The sequence below is a fragment of the Propithecus coquereli genome, unplaced genomic scaffold (assembly GCF_000956105.1).
Source record: "Propithecus coquereli isolate 6110/MARCELLA unplaced genomic scaffold, Pcoq_1.0 Scaffold347, whole genome shotgun sequence".
Lineage (NCBI taxonomy): Eukaryota > Metazoa > Chordata > Mammalia > Primates > Indriidae > Propithecus > Propithecus coquereli.
Genome location: NW_012149141.1, coordinates 2,003,629 through 2,018,956, shown reverse-complemented (window position 1 = coordinate 2,018,956; position 15,328 = coordinate 2,003,629). Strand labels below are relative to the sequence as shown.

The following is a 15,328-nucleotide window of genomic DNA, read 5'->3' as shown; positions in this document are numbered from 1 at the left end:
ATATGTGTATATACATACATATATATATATATATATATATATATATATTGAATTTTGCAGAAGAATACAAAGAAGCCATGAATCAAGGGAAATCTATCTGGTTTTCCTGGATGAAAAAGAGTGGGTCACTGAATGAATACTTAGTCTCTAATAAAATCAGAAAAGCATGAATTTGAACGACAAAAATCATTCATTCAATAATAAGTCTAGTCACTCTTCTAGGGGCTTTGATTCATTAGAGAATAAAGTGGCAAAAATTCCTGCCCTTGTGGAGATTACATTCGGGTCAGGCAAGACAGGCTATGAACAATAAGCCTAATAACATATCTTACGAGGCAGTGAATAAAGCAAAGGAAGGGAAATGAAAGGTTTAGGTACAGTCAAGGGGAGCGCCGGATTGCAATTTTAAATAGGGGGGTTAGGTGTGCCCTTACTGAAGAGGTGACATGTAAGCAAAATGGAGGAGGTGATGGAGGGGACCATGAGGATATCTGGGGGAGAAACTGCCCAGGTAGAAGCTAGCGCCAAGGCTCTAAGGCATGATAAGAATTAGAATAAGGAACCCAGGCAGGAGTGAGGGGTCAGCCTGGCTGGAGTAGAATGAGCATGTGAAGGGGCAAACAGTAAAAAATGCTGTCCCAGAGGTAATATAACAGGAAGAGATCATGTAGACCCCATATTTGTTATGTGAATCTACAGTAAAATGTGAATCATTAAATAGCATCATGTTAGTATTACTGGAATTAGTTTATTCGAGTCTATAACAATTGAACCTGCTATGTTGCAAGTAAGTAAAATAGCCCTAACGAAAGAAAATAAATAATTTAGAAGAGTCGTATATTTGATACTTTAGTATAAAATAGATTTGGTATTTCAAATTTAGAATAGCTATCTTTGAGGGAAAAACGAAATATCTGGTTTAACCATACCCTGGAAGAAGAGGCAGAAGATTTGAAGCGCAAGATGGGCTTGGCCTGCCTTTGCTAGCTTTGAAAACAGGAATCAGGTCCTAATGGGAGGCAGAAGGCTGGACTCAGTCTCAGTGTTGTCACCAGGTGGGGTCCTGTGAAAGTTACATAGCCTCTTAGGGGACCCTGGTTTTCTCATTCCCCATCACTGTCTACTTTTCAGACACCCCAGAGAGAGCCACGGAGCACACAGCAGTGCTCTGTAGTAGATAGGAGCCCTGGGGTGTGGTCTAAGCAAGTCCAGTTCAAATCCTGATTCAACAGCAGAGTAGCTGTGAGACCATGGGCTTCCATCTGTCTCTCTACTTTCCTTTGTTCTGTTCTGCAGAGAGGGCCGTACCCCTAACTTCACAGGTATGAATGGAATAAATACATACATATTACATATCATGTAGTCTGATATTTAGGTGCTCAGTAATTTAGTCTCCTTTTCCTTAAAAGAAGGAAAATATTTTTGAAATAAGAGAATAATAGTAATAAAAGCTGGCTTGTTTGTATGCCAGGCCCTTATTTATTACCTACAACTCCATGAGATAGGTGTTATTATTCCCATATTACCAATCAGAAAATGGCAGTTGGAAGGGATAAGAAACTTGTTCGAATAGACAATAGATGCACAGAACTTCTATTATATGTGTAACTTATTCCAGAGCTCAACTTTTAATCACTACCACTTAATGCTTTAATAATTATCTACACAGGTAAGATGTTTCGCATACATTACACGTTTTACCGAAAAATGACCCCGTTAAGATAAAGCCTCCATTTTCCTTTCTCATCTTAAATTGATGTGACTAGTTTGGTGGCACATAAGGCTGATTCCTGAGAGAATTAGAACAATTATAAGCCTCTCAGGAATCAGCAAATGGTGAGGTTTGTCAAAAAGTAAAATATTACAAAGGCAGTTGCTATTAATTTTTAAATAATTGCTAGAGCCTAGTCCCATCAGCAAGAAGCTACATATATATATTCTACCTAATTTGATGGGGATGAACTTCAAAAACAGATTAAGTCTTTTTAGTTTTTCACCTCAAACAAAGATAATTAGCTTGAAATATAAGAGATGAGAATAAATCACAAATACTGTTATTTCAAAGACATTTTCTTTCACTCAATCCTGGTTTGCCTGACGTCTTGATTCATAAAAAGTAATGTTCCATCTGTACGCGAGTTTTGCACATTTTGTTCAGAAATACCATTCTTATATTTTAGCCCCTAGATGGTAATTTCCAAGGTTTCAGCTCCTCTCTTTTGACAGCTATTCAGCGATTGCTTGGAATCTCATGAGTATAAACAGTAAATAGGGAAATAGGATAAAAATGAGAAATACCAAGAGGTCAAAGACGAAGCGAGGGAATTTTTCTTTATGAGCCTGAGAGAAGTAGTTAGTTCAGTTCTCCTTGCCACACTGAAAGACCGGGAGCCACTCCTCCGTCCTTTTCCTGTGGCTTGGTCCTGTCAGCGGCAGCTCTCACTGGCCTGCAAGGGACCTCAAGAAGACATATATGTCTGCCTGATAGTTTTAAGCAAGGTTTTACCCAATATAGCAGCACAGACATCCGGGCAGTGCTTGTAAAATTGCAATAAACATTTGTCGACAAAGCCCAAAGTTTGCCCTAAAGCACTATGGTTTTTAGTATTATCTCATTTCTAGCAAAACCTCTACTTTGGGACCATGTCTAGAGGCCTAAACAAGAGCCTAGTCAATTTCTCTCTTGTGGCTTTCTCTGATTGTACCATGCATCATGTTCTCTCCTAACTTGTTAACCCTGATTTAACATTTATTTTGGCCATCTAAAGAATTACTCCTAACACCACTCATGCATTTGGTTCCACGGATCAATATCAATAACAAAATGTTGAATGGAATAATTTTCTCACTTTGTCATTCCCGTTGGATTCACCAGCCACATAGAGGCAAAGTGTAGGTATTTGGGTGCTATAGTGGACAAGGAAAGAGCGTGTATTTTCTTTGGAAAATTATCCACCCTTTTCTAAATCATGGACTCTGGCTGCATGTCCTTTAATGAAACATTTCTAAACCTGACCAAACTGCCAGAAAGAAATTTGTAATAAAAGGTTGCCTTTTGTATCACTTCCCATTTTTACCTCATTACTATGACAAAAAGTGTGTTAGTGTCTGAACATTTCATCAGTTCTGAGAACTGTAGCTGCAGGCAGTTCATAAATGGAAGTTGGTGAGTGGTTGGATTCCTTATTTGCATGTGTACCACACCGACAATTGTTTGATGTGCATTGCTTTTGCACACTTCACACTCAAATCTTCTACATGGTGTACCAGGTGGAGCTGGGAGAGCTTGGTTGGTGGTAGTGGAAGGAGTTTTTTTAAAATGGGGTGAGACTAGTACAACCTCCGCGGAAAGTAATATGGAGATACCTCAAAGAACTACAAGTAGAACTACCATTTGATCCAGCAATCCCATTACTGGGCGTCTACCCAAAGGAACAAAAGACATCTGCACTTAAATGTTTATAGCAGCACAATTCACAATTGCAAGGATGTGGAAACAACCTAAGTGCCCATAAATATATTAGTGGATTAATAAAATGTGGTATATATATACCATGGAGTTCTACTCAGCCACACAAAAAAATGGTGATATAGCACCTCTTGTATTATCCTGGATAGAGCTGGAGTCCATTCTGCTAAGTGAAGTATCACAAGAATGGAAAAACAAGCACCACATATACTCACCATCAAATTGGTATTAACTGATCAACACTTAAGTGCACATATAGTAGTAACATTACTCGGGTGTCAGGCAGATGGGAGCGGGGAGAGGGATGGGCACATACACACCTAATGGGTGTGGCGTGCACTGTCTTGGGGAGGGACACGCTTGAATCTCTGACTTGGGTGACGCAAAGGCAATATATGTAACCTAAATATTTTTACTCCTGTAATGTGCTGAAATAAATAAAAAAATAAATAAAATGCGGTGAGAGCTGATTTGGGGTTCCTTGTATAAACAAGTAAAAATCTAAAACACTGCAAAATATTAAATTATTCTAAGATAACATCTTACGTATCTTCTTCTGGAGTCATTGGTAGTTATATTCTGCCTTTCAAAATTCATTCTAGGGCTGCACTGAGTGAATTATTTCCCTGTATGAATTGGATAGCAGAATCATTGTCTAATCACCTATTTGAAATGTTTGTGTGGGGAAAAATTTTGATCTTTCATGAGGAAACTGACCTGTGCAAATCATGGTGGCAACTCCAAATGATTAATTTTTTTTCTCCTATGTCATAACTCTAATGAAACAGGCCGCAAGGACCTGCACAACTATCTCTTAACATGAGACATTTCCTTTGCTTGGCAAAGATTTTTCTGTAGGATGGCAGACAATCACCTTGACATCTACACTGTCTCCCATGTGAGACAGGCTTTGCGGACTGCTGCCAAGGCCTACTTAAAATAATAAACACACATATATCCAATCACAAGCTTTGGTATTAGCTGTCCTGAAGGCCCAGAAGGGAGTATTCACATCAACTTATAGGTAGTGAATGGGCCTGTAGCCAGCACAACACCTCGGATACATCCCAAGCGATTGCGGATGGGATCTCAGGACACGGGTGTGGTTCCTCCATATCTTCTGTTCCTTGATCTCAAACTCACGGCACCTCCCTAGTTTTTATACGGACTGTCATATCAGCAAAGTTTGCAAGGGCTGATGCCAACCTTAACTGTGGCCAATCTCTAAAGCTCCCCTTCTATTGTTTGCATACACAAAGAGTGCAATGCTCACCACCTGAAGGATGGACATATTTGAAACTCGGACTTGGCGGGGGGAAGGGCAACATATGTAACCTAAACATCTGTACCCCCATAACATGCTGAAATAAAAAAAAAATAATTAACTTCACTAGCACCCTGTACACTTAAATTTGAATGATGAAAAGACTGCACGGCCGCCTCCCAGATCAACACTTTGGACAGGATCTGGGGCAGGTAGCAGCACTTCAATTATTCTAAAACAATATCTTACACATCCTCTTCCAGTGTCTTTGTTATTTATATTCTGTGGTTCAGGAACCATTTTGAGCACCAGAGACAAAATCAACCCCCACAAAAAATACTGACCAGAGTTACCTGGGACAGACACAAAATCCACACGTCCCCTACAGAGCAATGTCCTTCACTTCTCGTACAGTCCGGGAAAGTTCACTGTTGGACCACAGGTGACTGAGAATTATGTCAGAGGGGGAGTTCTGAGCAGCTGGGATCTTCACCATGGTGGAGGAGATGGGATTGATATGTTGGCAATAAATCTCCCATCACTGAAGAAACAAGTGATCAGTTCTGCTATTTTTCTTTGACAAACCCTCAGAAGGGGAAAAAAAACATCTACCCTAGTAAAAGGACTTCCTAAATGCTAGAATTGGACTAATCACTTTGAGAGAATTGGCCAAGTGGACTCACGTTTTAGGTAGATATCAACCTACTGTTTATCTTGGTGTTGAGAAGAATTTTTGTTTGTTTCATAGAATCTATTTTCCTTCCTCCTCCCTCCCTCTGCCCCCCACCATTCAATAATCAGACTACAATTCCTGGCTGAGCCTTTGGTGCACCCCAAAGTCACCACAGGAAATACAAAGCCATGATCCTCAAAGGGATTACATCCAGACAGAAAAGGAAAAACCCCGGAGATGATTGCATTCTGGGGCATCCAAAAACAATTTCCCATAGTGGAAGGGTTAAGCTTTATAACCAAGTAGAATTTGAACAGGCATTTAATCTATCTATATTTTAATGTTTGGCTGGTTACATTGTAATTTATGTGGTTACATGTTTCACCTCCTGCAAAAGTGACCCTCAAACTTTGTGAGCACTAGAGTCATCTGGGAAATGTGTCAGAAGTGCAGTTTGGGGTGCTTTCGAGAGAGAGTCACACATGGTGCCTTCTCACTTTTAGAACTGAGGTCTGAGCCTTTCCTTGGGTCATATCCTCTTTAGAAGATAGTCAGGTAAAGTTTGTAAATAGTAACAATTTTTCCTCTATGGACATTCAGAAATACTCATTTTTCTCCACCTACAACAAATGGATTGGAAATCTAACCAGGATTCAGATAAAGATCCTGACTCAGGGTTGGCCGTCTCGGGCAGCTGGCATGGGGTTGGGGACAGCTCTCTGGATGGGTTGCTCCTGAGGACAAGAGGAGATGGGATAACCGTGAACAGCTGGGACGGGACCAGGGGAATTTGGCAGGGCCAACATAAGTTGGGAAGGTAGATACCAGAGTCTCTGTGGGGTTTGAGTCCTGATGCTGCCACATCCCAGCCTTGTGAACCTGCCCAAGTCCCTTAGCACCTCTGGATGTCAGCTCTTGAGCTGACTGGATCTCAGTGCTGCTTATCTGCAATTGGTATTAATATGAGCAACATTTACTCAAAAGGGTTGTCATACATATTAAATTATCTAACACCTATGAAACTTGGTAGAATGAAAGTCAATTTTGTGTACTTAATCTTAACATTTTCAAATATTCCATTTCATTGTTTATATTGTCTTATTAAAATGTTTTATACGGCATATAATACATCTATTGCATTTTTAATAGTTAAAAATTTCTTTTTTAAATTTTAAAATGAAAAAAAAAAGGAGTGCAACTTTTTGGGCTTTATCTGGAGAGATTTTGGGCTCAGGAAGGCCAAAATTCCTGGGTTGGGCCTCAGGAATCTGCATTTTGGAAACACCGCTGGTGACTGTAACATAGATGATGCCTGAGCTACCTTTTGAAAAACAATGCATATACTCTGAATTTCTCATCACAAACAGAAATATTCTATATATCCTCAGCAGCTGGTACAGAGCACGACACATTATAGGTGCTCAGCAAACATGTGATGAATGAATGAATGAAGACACGCTCAGTTGAATGAAAAGGAAGACTAATCCTGTGTCAGTGATTTTCAACCTCAATACTTTTGACATGTTGGACAAATCATTCTTTGTTGTGGGAGTTGCCCCTGAGCATGGCAGGATGTTTAGGAGCATCCTTGATCTCCACCTGCCAGTAGCACCTCCTCTGCTTATGATGACCAAAAATGTCACCAGAGATTACCGAATGTGCCCTGAGAGCCAAGCCATCCCCAGTTTGAACCCCTGTCATAGATGAGTGCAGAGGCATAAGGGCAGACTCCTAGCACAGTGTGTGGCATGGAACAAGCATTAAATAAACATTTGTATGACCACTTAAAGCACAGGCATTGTTTACAACCATTTTGGATGTTGACTTTTAACAATGACCTTCAGATGAACCAGGGGAATCTCAGACTAGATGGAGCCTTCCAACAGAAAGGGTTATTTGATGGCTCTGCAGACCTTCTTGTAAGGTTAGATAATTATTTTCTTCTTCAGAATGGTTATCTAAGTATGGTCATAAGAAGAAAATTAATTTGATTTTAAGCATTGCTAGTCGATGTCTGGCCCTTAAATAAATTTATGTGTTATAATTTATCAGTGTGATTCCCATTAAGTCAGTGGGGAGTCAATGAATAAATCCATACACAAGACTTGAAAATGTAACCTTGGATATGATCCACTTGTTATATTCCTAAGAATTAGAATCATGGCCTGTATATGGACACATTTCTCCTCTTCCTCCCCATGAAAAGTTTAAAGCCATACACACTTAGCAAAAAAAGTTCCTTTGTCAAGGAACTCACTTTGTCAAGAAAGCAAATGGAAAAAAGAAATAAAGGTTATTGTCGCAAACATCCTCTCCACTTCATTGCTTTAATGTGTGGCCACTCCTATAGCTTTGACCACACAATTGAGTTTTTCTGGGGTCTGGGCAACTGAGGCTGTGGTGCGAACTAGACGTAGATGACTGTCCTGCAGGCTGTCCTGCATCACAGGAAAAGGTGAGGATTGCATCCTCATAGAGCTGCTCATGGATATGTGTCCTTTCAGATTGAATTCTGCCTTTTACCTGGGGTTCAGCAAAATGAATTGGGAACTTTAGTAAGACAGGTACAATGGAAGAAATACTCAATAGGGAATCTCACCTGCATTCTGCCTAAATCCTACCACGTCAGCAGCTACCGCTGTGGTAGCGACGGTGAAGGCAACAGCAATGGTGAAGGTGACATCAACAGCAGCTACACCGCCACAAATGACACTTGTTTCTACTACAAGAACAGCCACTACCACTACACACTTCCCTGCAACTGCTATTGCTACACAATCACAACTATCATTGCTAGTGCACAACCACAATAGCCTCAATCATAACTCTACTACTATTTCTGCTGCTACTCTCCCACTATTTCTGGAAAATGACAGCATTGAGAACTTACTATATTTCACAGATTTCACAACAATCCTCTGAGGTAGGTATCATAACCCTATTTTTCAAAACTGAGGCTTAGACTTTGAGTCACGTGCTCATTGAATGCAGTATTTGGGTGCTAGGAGTCCACTCAAGGTGTGACTCTGGGTGTCCAGTTCAGTATGTGCTGCTCTGCACTGTCTCCCATGTGGCTGTTCGACCTTTGGGCAGGCAACTTCACCTTCCGGAACTTGGCCATCCTGCTTATAGAATGCAGAAGATGGAGTAGATGGCGTATAAGCAGGCCTCTCTGTCCCCTCTCCGATGGACTGCATCACTGTATTATATGAACTCAGAGCAACATGGCATCACATAGTGACATGTAACTGAATGGTCAGATGTATCCTCTGGATTCTCACAGGGATGGCTGGCTAGAGCTGTGGCTCCAGCCAACAGGCAATAATAGAATTTGTCCTCTTCTGGCCAACAGGACAACACTGAGAACCAGATCCCCAGGGTCCACGCCAAGGCTGGCCATGAAATAGAACATTTTTATTTGAACTTTGCCTTTCTTTGAGATTCAAAAAACGATGACTATGGAAACCCCATAAATTAGACAACCTTCAAAAGCATGTTAACCCAAGATAAAAAGACTGAAGGAGGGTTGGGAAGTGGGAAGAACAAGTTCAGGCCTGTTTGTAAATAACAGAGTTGTGAGTGGCAACAATGTGCATAATAGTGTTGTTTATACTAGCAAAAAATTGGATGTCACTTAGGGCAGCAGGCAGGGGCTGGCTAAATAAATTATGAAACCTTTCTATAATACGACACATTAAAAATCATCATTAAAAATGATGTGTAATTCTATATTTGACACAGAATGATACCAATTTTATAGCAAATGGCAACATAAATTATTATATAGCACTCCATTTCAAAATAAAATCCTGGATGTGAGGGCGATCTGGCTGTGACATCTGTCACCCCATTGATCGCCAGGGTTGATTCGGCTGATCTGGCTGGCTAGGTGGGTGTCCCCTTCCTCCCTCACCGCTCCCTGTGCGTCCCTCCTGAAGCTGCGTGCTCGGTCAAAGAGGACGACCTTCCCTGATAGAGGAGGATCCGTCTTTGGTCAAGGGTATATGAGTAGCTGTGCTCTCCTGCTAGAACCTCCAAACAAGCTCTCAAAATAAAATCCTTAACATTTCAAACTCTCTATGTGCCAGGAAAATCTTAAAAACATATACACAAATATGTAAATTATAGGTACTTCTTGGCAGCGGGATTACACTCAGTTTTTTTCTTGTCTGTATAAATCTCAAATAATCAGAAAAATAATATAAAGCTATTTCTAATTAGGAAAAATCTAGATGTAGGGGGTTACTAGTATATTCTAGTGATGTGGCCCTTCTTTGAAACCATTTTCTTCTTATCTCAATTTTGCAAATTATCCGTAGATTTAATTTACATGCAACATTAGAAAAATCAGACCTCTTCATTTTTAAAAAACCAAACCTCCTAGCTGATCAGCCACGTTATTTTTCAGCTTTGATTCTGAGCAACTGGTGGTTTCTTGTTAAAGTCAAATCCTCCCAGGAGATGGGCTAATAACTGACAGGTGCAAACGGACGCCCCACAAGTTCTGACAGCAACTCGTTTGAACATCACCAAGATAAGTGCCGAAATTCAAAGACAAGTACTTTGAAGGACACCATGCCTATTTGGATATATACATTCTAAGGTGTGAGATAAGAAAAGTACTTTTTAGAAAAGCACATAAGTGAACACACACAAAGATACAGTCGGCCCCCTTTTTAGCATAAGTTTTATGTAATTTTCAGATGACGTCCTTTCGATCTCTAGTCTTGCCTCTCAGACCCAGTTAGGTTTGTGGATCTATTTTCCTCCATCACTTTTCACTTTTCTCTTTGAACACAATGCATTCTGGGCTCATTTTTTTTTTTCTTAGAGGCCTAGAGGTAGTTTAATTGGATGAGTCAACAAATGAGCTTAATTGATCCTGTTGGGGCTTCATTTATGCAAGGATGGTGAGGAGCTGCTGGCTCAGCCCTCTTCTGAAAATGATAGCTTTGGAAAAGTGTATTTCCATCTGATTTTATTTGCTGAAGAGACACTCACTCATATATTAACCAACATACGCTCATCACTAGATTCCAAGCATCTCCACTTTAAAACACGTTTCCCCAATTCTGCTGGTAAAACACACGTTTCCCCAACCCTACTTGGTGACTTGCAGTAGCTGTTCTCCAAAGAGATTCGATGGCTTTCAAATACCTTCGTATAGCCGTCCCCCCTTCCCAGAACCCCACCCCTCGAAAATCCTGATGGGGTGAAGGTGAGAAGGAAAAGACCTATTCACCAGAGGACTACGAACTTGCCCGAGGTTAATATCAGACTTAGGTCGGGCAGTAGAGCCTGACATTTTTCTCAGGTGCCTCCCAATTCTCCCAGCCTGGGTTTGTCCTCTCCAGCATTCTCTTAGGCTGCCAAGACTCAGCGAGTTCAGGACCCTTTCTTGGTCTTGTCCTGAACACATCCTCAAAACAACGTCCAGTGCTGGAGACTTCGACCTGCCTGCCTCCCTTCCAACATACCCAGAAGAAAATGCTTTGATCCTTTTTTCAGTCTTCGACCCATCTTTTGGTATTCAGCTGAGGTGCTTGGCATTATTAACCCACCAGTTCACTCTCCCAGATACCTCCTGACACCTCCTCCCTTCTCAAAATGTCAACATCTCTTTCTGCTCATCACTCTTAGCTGGCGACGGCGCTGTTTCCTTCTCTGAGTTAAAGCAATACCAGGGAACTTCCACAAACCCCCTTCTCCACATTCACTCACCTTTCAGCATCTGTGACCATAAACTCTGTCTTCCTTCTGGTCCCTGGAGGTGAACTGTCCACTTTCCTCTCCAAAGGCAACACCTTCCATTGTGCGTTGTACACGAGAACCCACCCTCTCTCTCTGGCTCCAAAATACGGCTCCTTAAATTCACTCCCCTCCCCCCACATCATCAGTTCTGCCTTCTCTGCTAGATTGCTCCCAGCTGTGTAAAACCTCTCTCTCTCTCTCTCTCTCTGTCTCTCTCTGTTTCTCTCTTTCTCTCTCTCTCTCTCTCCCCTTCCCCCTTTCTCTCTCTTTCTACCACCTTAAAAGAGTCTTCCTTGCTTCCTTTGCTCCCTCCAGCTCCATCTTCATTTTTCTTTGAGTGAATCTCCTCTAAGAGTTGTCTATGCTAATGGTCTCTGCTTTTCCCCTGAACTTATTCAACCAGTTTTTCCAGGCTTTCATCCAAACCACTCCCCTGAAACTACTCTCAGCAGTCACCAATGAATCCCTCATTGCCAATTCCAAATAGCCTCTTAACTAGTCTCTCTTTTCCCATCGTTGCCTCCCATACAGTACTCTAAATACAGCAACTAGACAACAAATCATGTCATGTCTCTGCTCAAAACCCTTTCCTTACCATATGAACTTTATACAAGATCCTACATGATATGGCCCCCATTACCTTTTGGCTTTCATCCCATCCTACTCATCCCCTTGTTCAGCCTTGTCATCTTCTTGCTACTCCTTGAATAAGTCAGGCGCACACCTACCTCAGGGCCTTTGCACTGGCTGCTCTCCCTCTCTCTCTCTGACATGCTCTTCTCCCAGTTATGTACACAGCACACTTCCTCAAAACCTCCAAGTACCTGCACAGATGTGACTTCCTCATCAAGGTTAACCCTGTCCACACTATTTACAAATGTACTTTATCCCTACTTTTGGCACACCCCTCCCCATAATGAGGTTTGATTTTTTTCTCATATCTCTTATCACATTTTATTATTTTTTTATAGATATGCATACATACACACATTTATTATGTTTATTGCCTGCCTCCTCCTCTAGTATGAAAGTTCCTTAAAGGAAGTGATTTTTGTGTACCAGATTTTAGAACAATTCTTGTCATAGTACACACTGAGTAAATACATCTTGAATAAAGGAACAAGTGGCAAAATGACCAATAGTACTCTATGAAACTTGGTCTCAAAAGACTTATAAGAAATGCAGAGTCTTTGGCTTCACACATGAATTGTTAATGACAGTCTCTGGAGGCGGGCCCTGAGCATCTAGCTGATTCTTACGCACAATGATTCCTTGGAGTGGTGGTTCTAAGAGGGTTAAGGAACCAGGGCTACAGAATACGATGGTTATTTGGCAGTAAGCCAGCAAGAGGTAAGCCTCTCAAATAATTGACCAGGCTAATGGTTTTGAAACAGGGTCGATATTTGGCAGGTGACATTTGGCAATGTCTAGAGACATTTTTGGTTGTCCAAAGTTGGGCGGGGGGTGGAAGTGGGAAGGGTGTGCTACTGGCATCTGGTGGTAGAGGCCAGTGATGGTACTAGATATCCTACAATGTATAGGACAGCTCCCAGTAATAAAGAATTATCTATCCCGAAATGTCAATAGTGGTGAGGTTGAGAAACCTTGGACTAGGCTAGTTTCATGTCCTGGGCCCTTCATCTGGACGGCTTCTGATCCCCAGCTGCAAACAAGAAGCTTGGCAAAGATTTACAGAGGGAGACCAAAAGGTAACAAGGCAAAGAGAATGTTGCTTTAGGGGTAATTACACTGACTTCCAGCCTCGGGCCTGCTTTTAATTCTATGATCTTGGTTATATCACTTATTCATTCTATTTGGACTGTTATGAACTGAATTGTGTCCCCCAAAATGCATATGTTGAAGCCCTAATCTCCACTGTGACTGTATTTGGAGATAGGGCCTTGAACGAGGTAATTAAGGTTAAATGAGGTCATAAGGGTGGGGCCCTATCCGATAGGGCTGTCGTCCTTGTAAGAAAGAGGAAGAGACCTGGGGAATGTGTGCACACACAGAGAAGAGGCCACGTGAGGATACCGTGAGAAGGTGGCCATTTGCAAGCCAGGAGGAGGGGACTTCCCAGAAACCAACCCTGCTGGCGCCTTGATCTTGGACTTCCAGCCTTGAACTGTGGGAAAATAAATTTCTGTTGCTGAAGCCATGCAGTGTGTGGTATTTCGTTACAGCAGCCGGGCAGACCAGTCCAGACTGCAAATGGAACTTGCTGTTCATGCAGCTCAGCCTTCACTCCCTTTACTCTCATAACGATGTCTTGCTCTTTCTTTGGAGAACCACCTTAACTCTCGCACCACTCCCTGTAGTTCAGGTAGGGTTGACCTCACCCTCTGGTTCTAGGGACAGACCTGTGACCTAGGCGTGGCCAGTCAGAGCGCCTTGTTCCCTTGCCACAGTGACTGACACTAAGGCAGTAGCAATAACGGGATTCTGCTGGAGGTATGGGAGAAGGGGATGTTGCCTTCTGCTGGCTGGAAGCTGGGGGAATGTGATCCCGCAGCTGCCAGTCATCTTCACGAGGCTGCCGGAGGGTGAAGCCAACACTGAGCAAAGCACAGCCAAGAGACAGAAAGAAGCTGAGTCCTGATGATGATGTCCCAGCCCCTAGATCTAGCTTTGCATGTGGGCAGGTGGGAGAGAGGAGATGGAATTTTCATTCACAGAAGTCAACAAATTATTAGCTAAAGTTTGAGTTGTTTTATTTATTTTTTTTTAACTTCCAACCAAGTCCTGCCTCCAATTTCCTTGAATGTAAAATAAGGAGGTGGATTTGCCTTACAGCTAAGAATTTGTAGGATGCACTAAATGGGACCGAAGAGCCAAGTGTTTTACATCTCTGATAATCGCCAGTAATGATGATCACGTGCAAGTGGAACCTTTGCCCCCAAAGAAGTGTCGACTGGGAAGCAAGTGGAAGAATACAGTGGGGATCAGAGTTCATCCCAGGCTCTTTCCTTTGGTGAAGGTTAAACTGGAAACAGGAGAGGCCTTAAAACACTTCGGACAAAGGGAAGTTCTGGTGGTGAGGCCAGTCAACTCCGGCCTGGTGGAGGAAGAGAGAGAGAGGAAGAAGTGCAACTGTAAACTAGTTTTTAACGCGTGCAGGCCAACCGGCTTTGCTGGTAAGGAATCACGTAGCCCGTATTTTACCTTTTGTGATGTGCCCGGTGTGGAAACAGGGTTCATCGTTCCTAGGAGAAGACAGTCATAATCCAAAACTTTTAATAAAAATGATAGGGCTGGGTCCCCGGAAGCTTTCCTTGGAAAGCTTGCACACATTCCACCTAACCTAATTTAAGCGATGTCATGAGTCAGAGCAGATCCCCATCAAGACTGTCATGCTTGTCATAACATGGCATTTGCAGAGAAGACATCCCTTCCCAAGAGGAATTCCTGCTAAGCAACTGTGTTATTTAATGGGGTTTAAAGATTCCTTTTAAGTTTCAGGGCCTGTGTGTATGAAATTTACGTCGGACACTGAGCTCCGTGTAAAGGGAAGCAAGCTTTCTCCTGGCAAGGATTCCGAGGGGCGGGCCCCACAGCTGGAATCAGCTAATGATGGCAGTGGGGCCTGTCAGAGGGAGGAGGGGACTTTGGTTTGAATTTAGAATTACAGATATGGTTTTTCACAAGCTACCATTTGTGATTCCGAGTTACCTCCAAAATAATCCCGTGGTTATTAATGACAACGTTTGTCATTCATGGTGTCACTCTGGCTGAGGTGATTAGACCAGAAGGGGATGCCTGGCCCAGCATTGAATATCACAGTCTCTTGGGATTTGGAAATGGGGCACAGAGGTACCCTACTGGGTTTGTGGTGGTTTTTGGTTGTTTTTTCTTGAACTTGGGCACCTGTGCATTTCAAGAGACATGGGCTGATGGAGGTCTCAGTCCATTTTTTTTTGTTTTTTGTTTTTTTTTTGAGACAGAGTCTCACTGTGTTGCCCGGGCTAGAGTGCTGTGGCGTCATCCTAGCTTACAGCAACCTCAGACTCCTGGGCTCAAGCGATCCTTCTGCCTCAGCCTCCCGAGTAGCTGGGACTACAGGCATGCGCCACCATGCCCAGCTAATTTTTTCTATGTATTTTTAGTTGTCCGATTAATTTTTTTCTATTTTTGGTAGAGATGGGGTCTTGCTCTTGCTCAGGCTGGTTTCGAA

The 15,328-nt window shown here is 42.2% G+C and overlaps 1 protein-coding gene across 1 annotated transcript in view; it reads left to right on the top strand.

Moving 5' to 3' along the window:
* The window catches only part of FAM19A4 (family with sequence similarity 19 (chemokine (C-C motif)-like), member A4), a 164,913-nt gene extending 156,694 nt beyond the window's left edge, over nucleotides 1-8,219 (top strand). The window contains exon 4 of the mRNA XM_012651076.1: nucleotides 7,911-8,219. Coding sequence (XP_012506530.1) covers nucleotides 7,911-8,219 — 309 coding nt within the window. The remainder of the gene's footprint in view (nucleotides 1-7,910) is intronic.
* The last annotated feature ends 7,109 nt before the right edge of the window (nucleotides 8,220-15,328 follow it).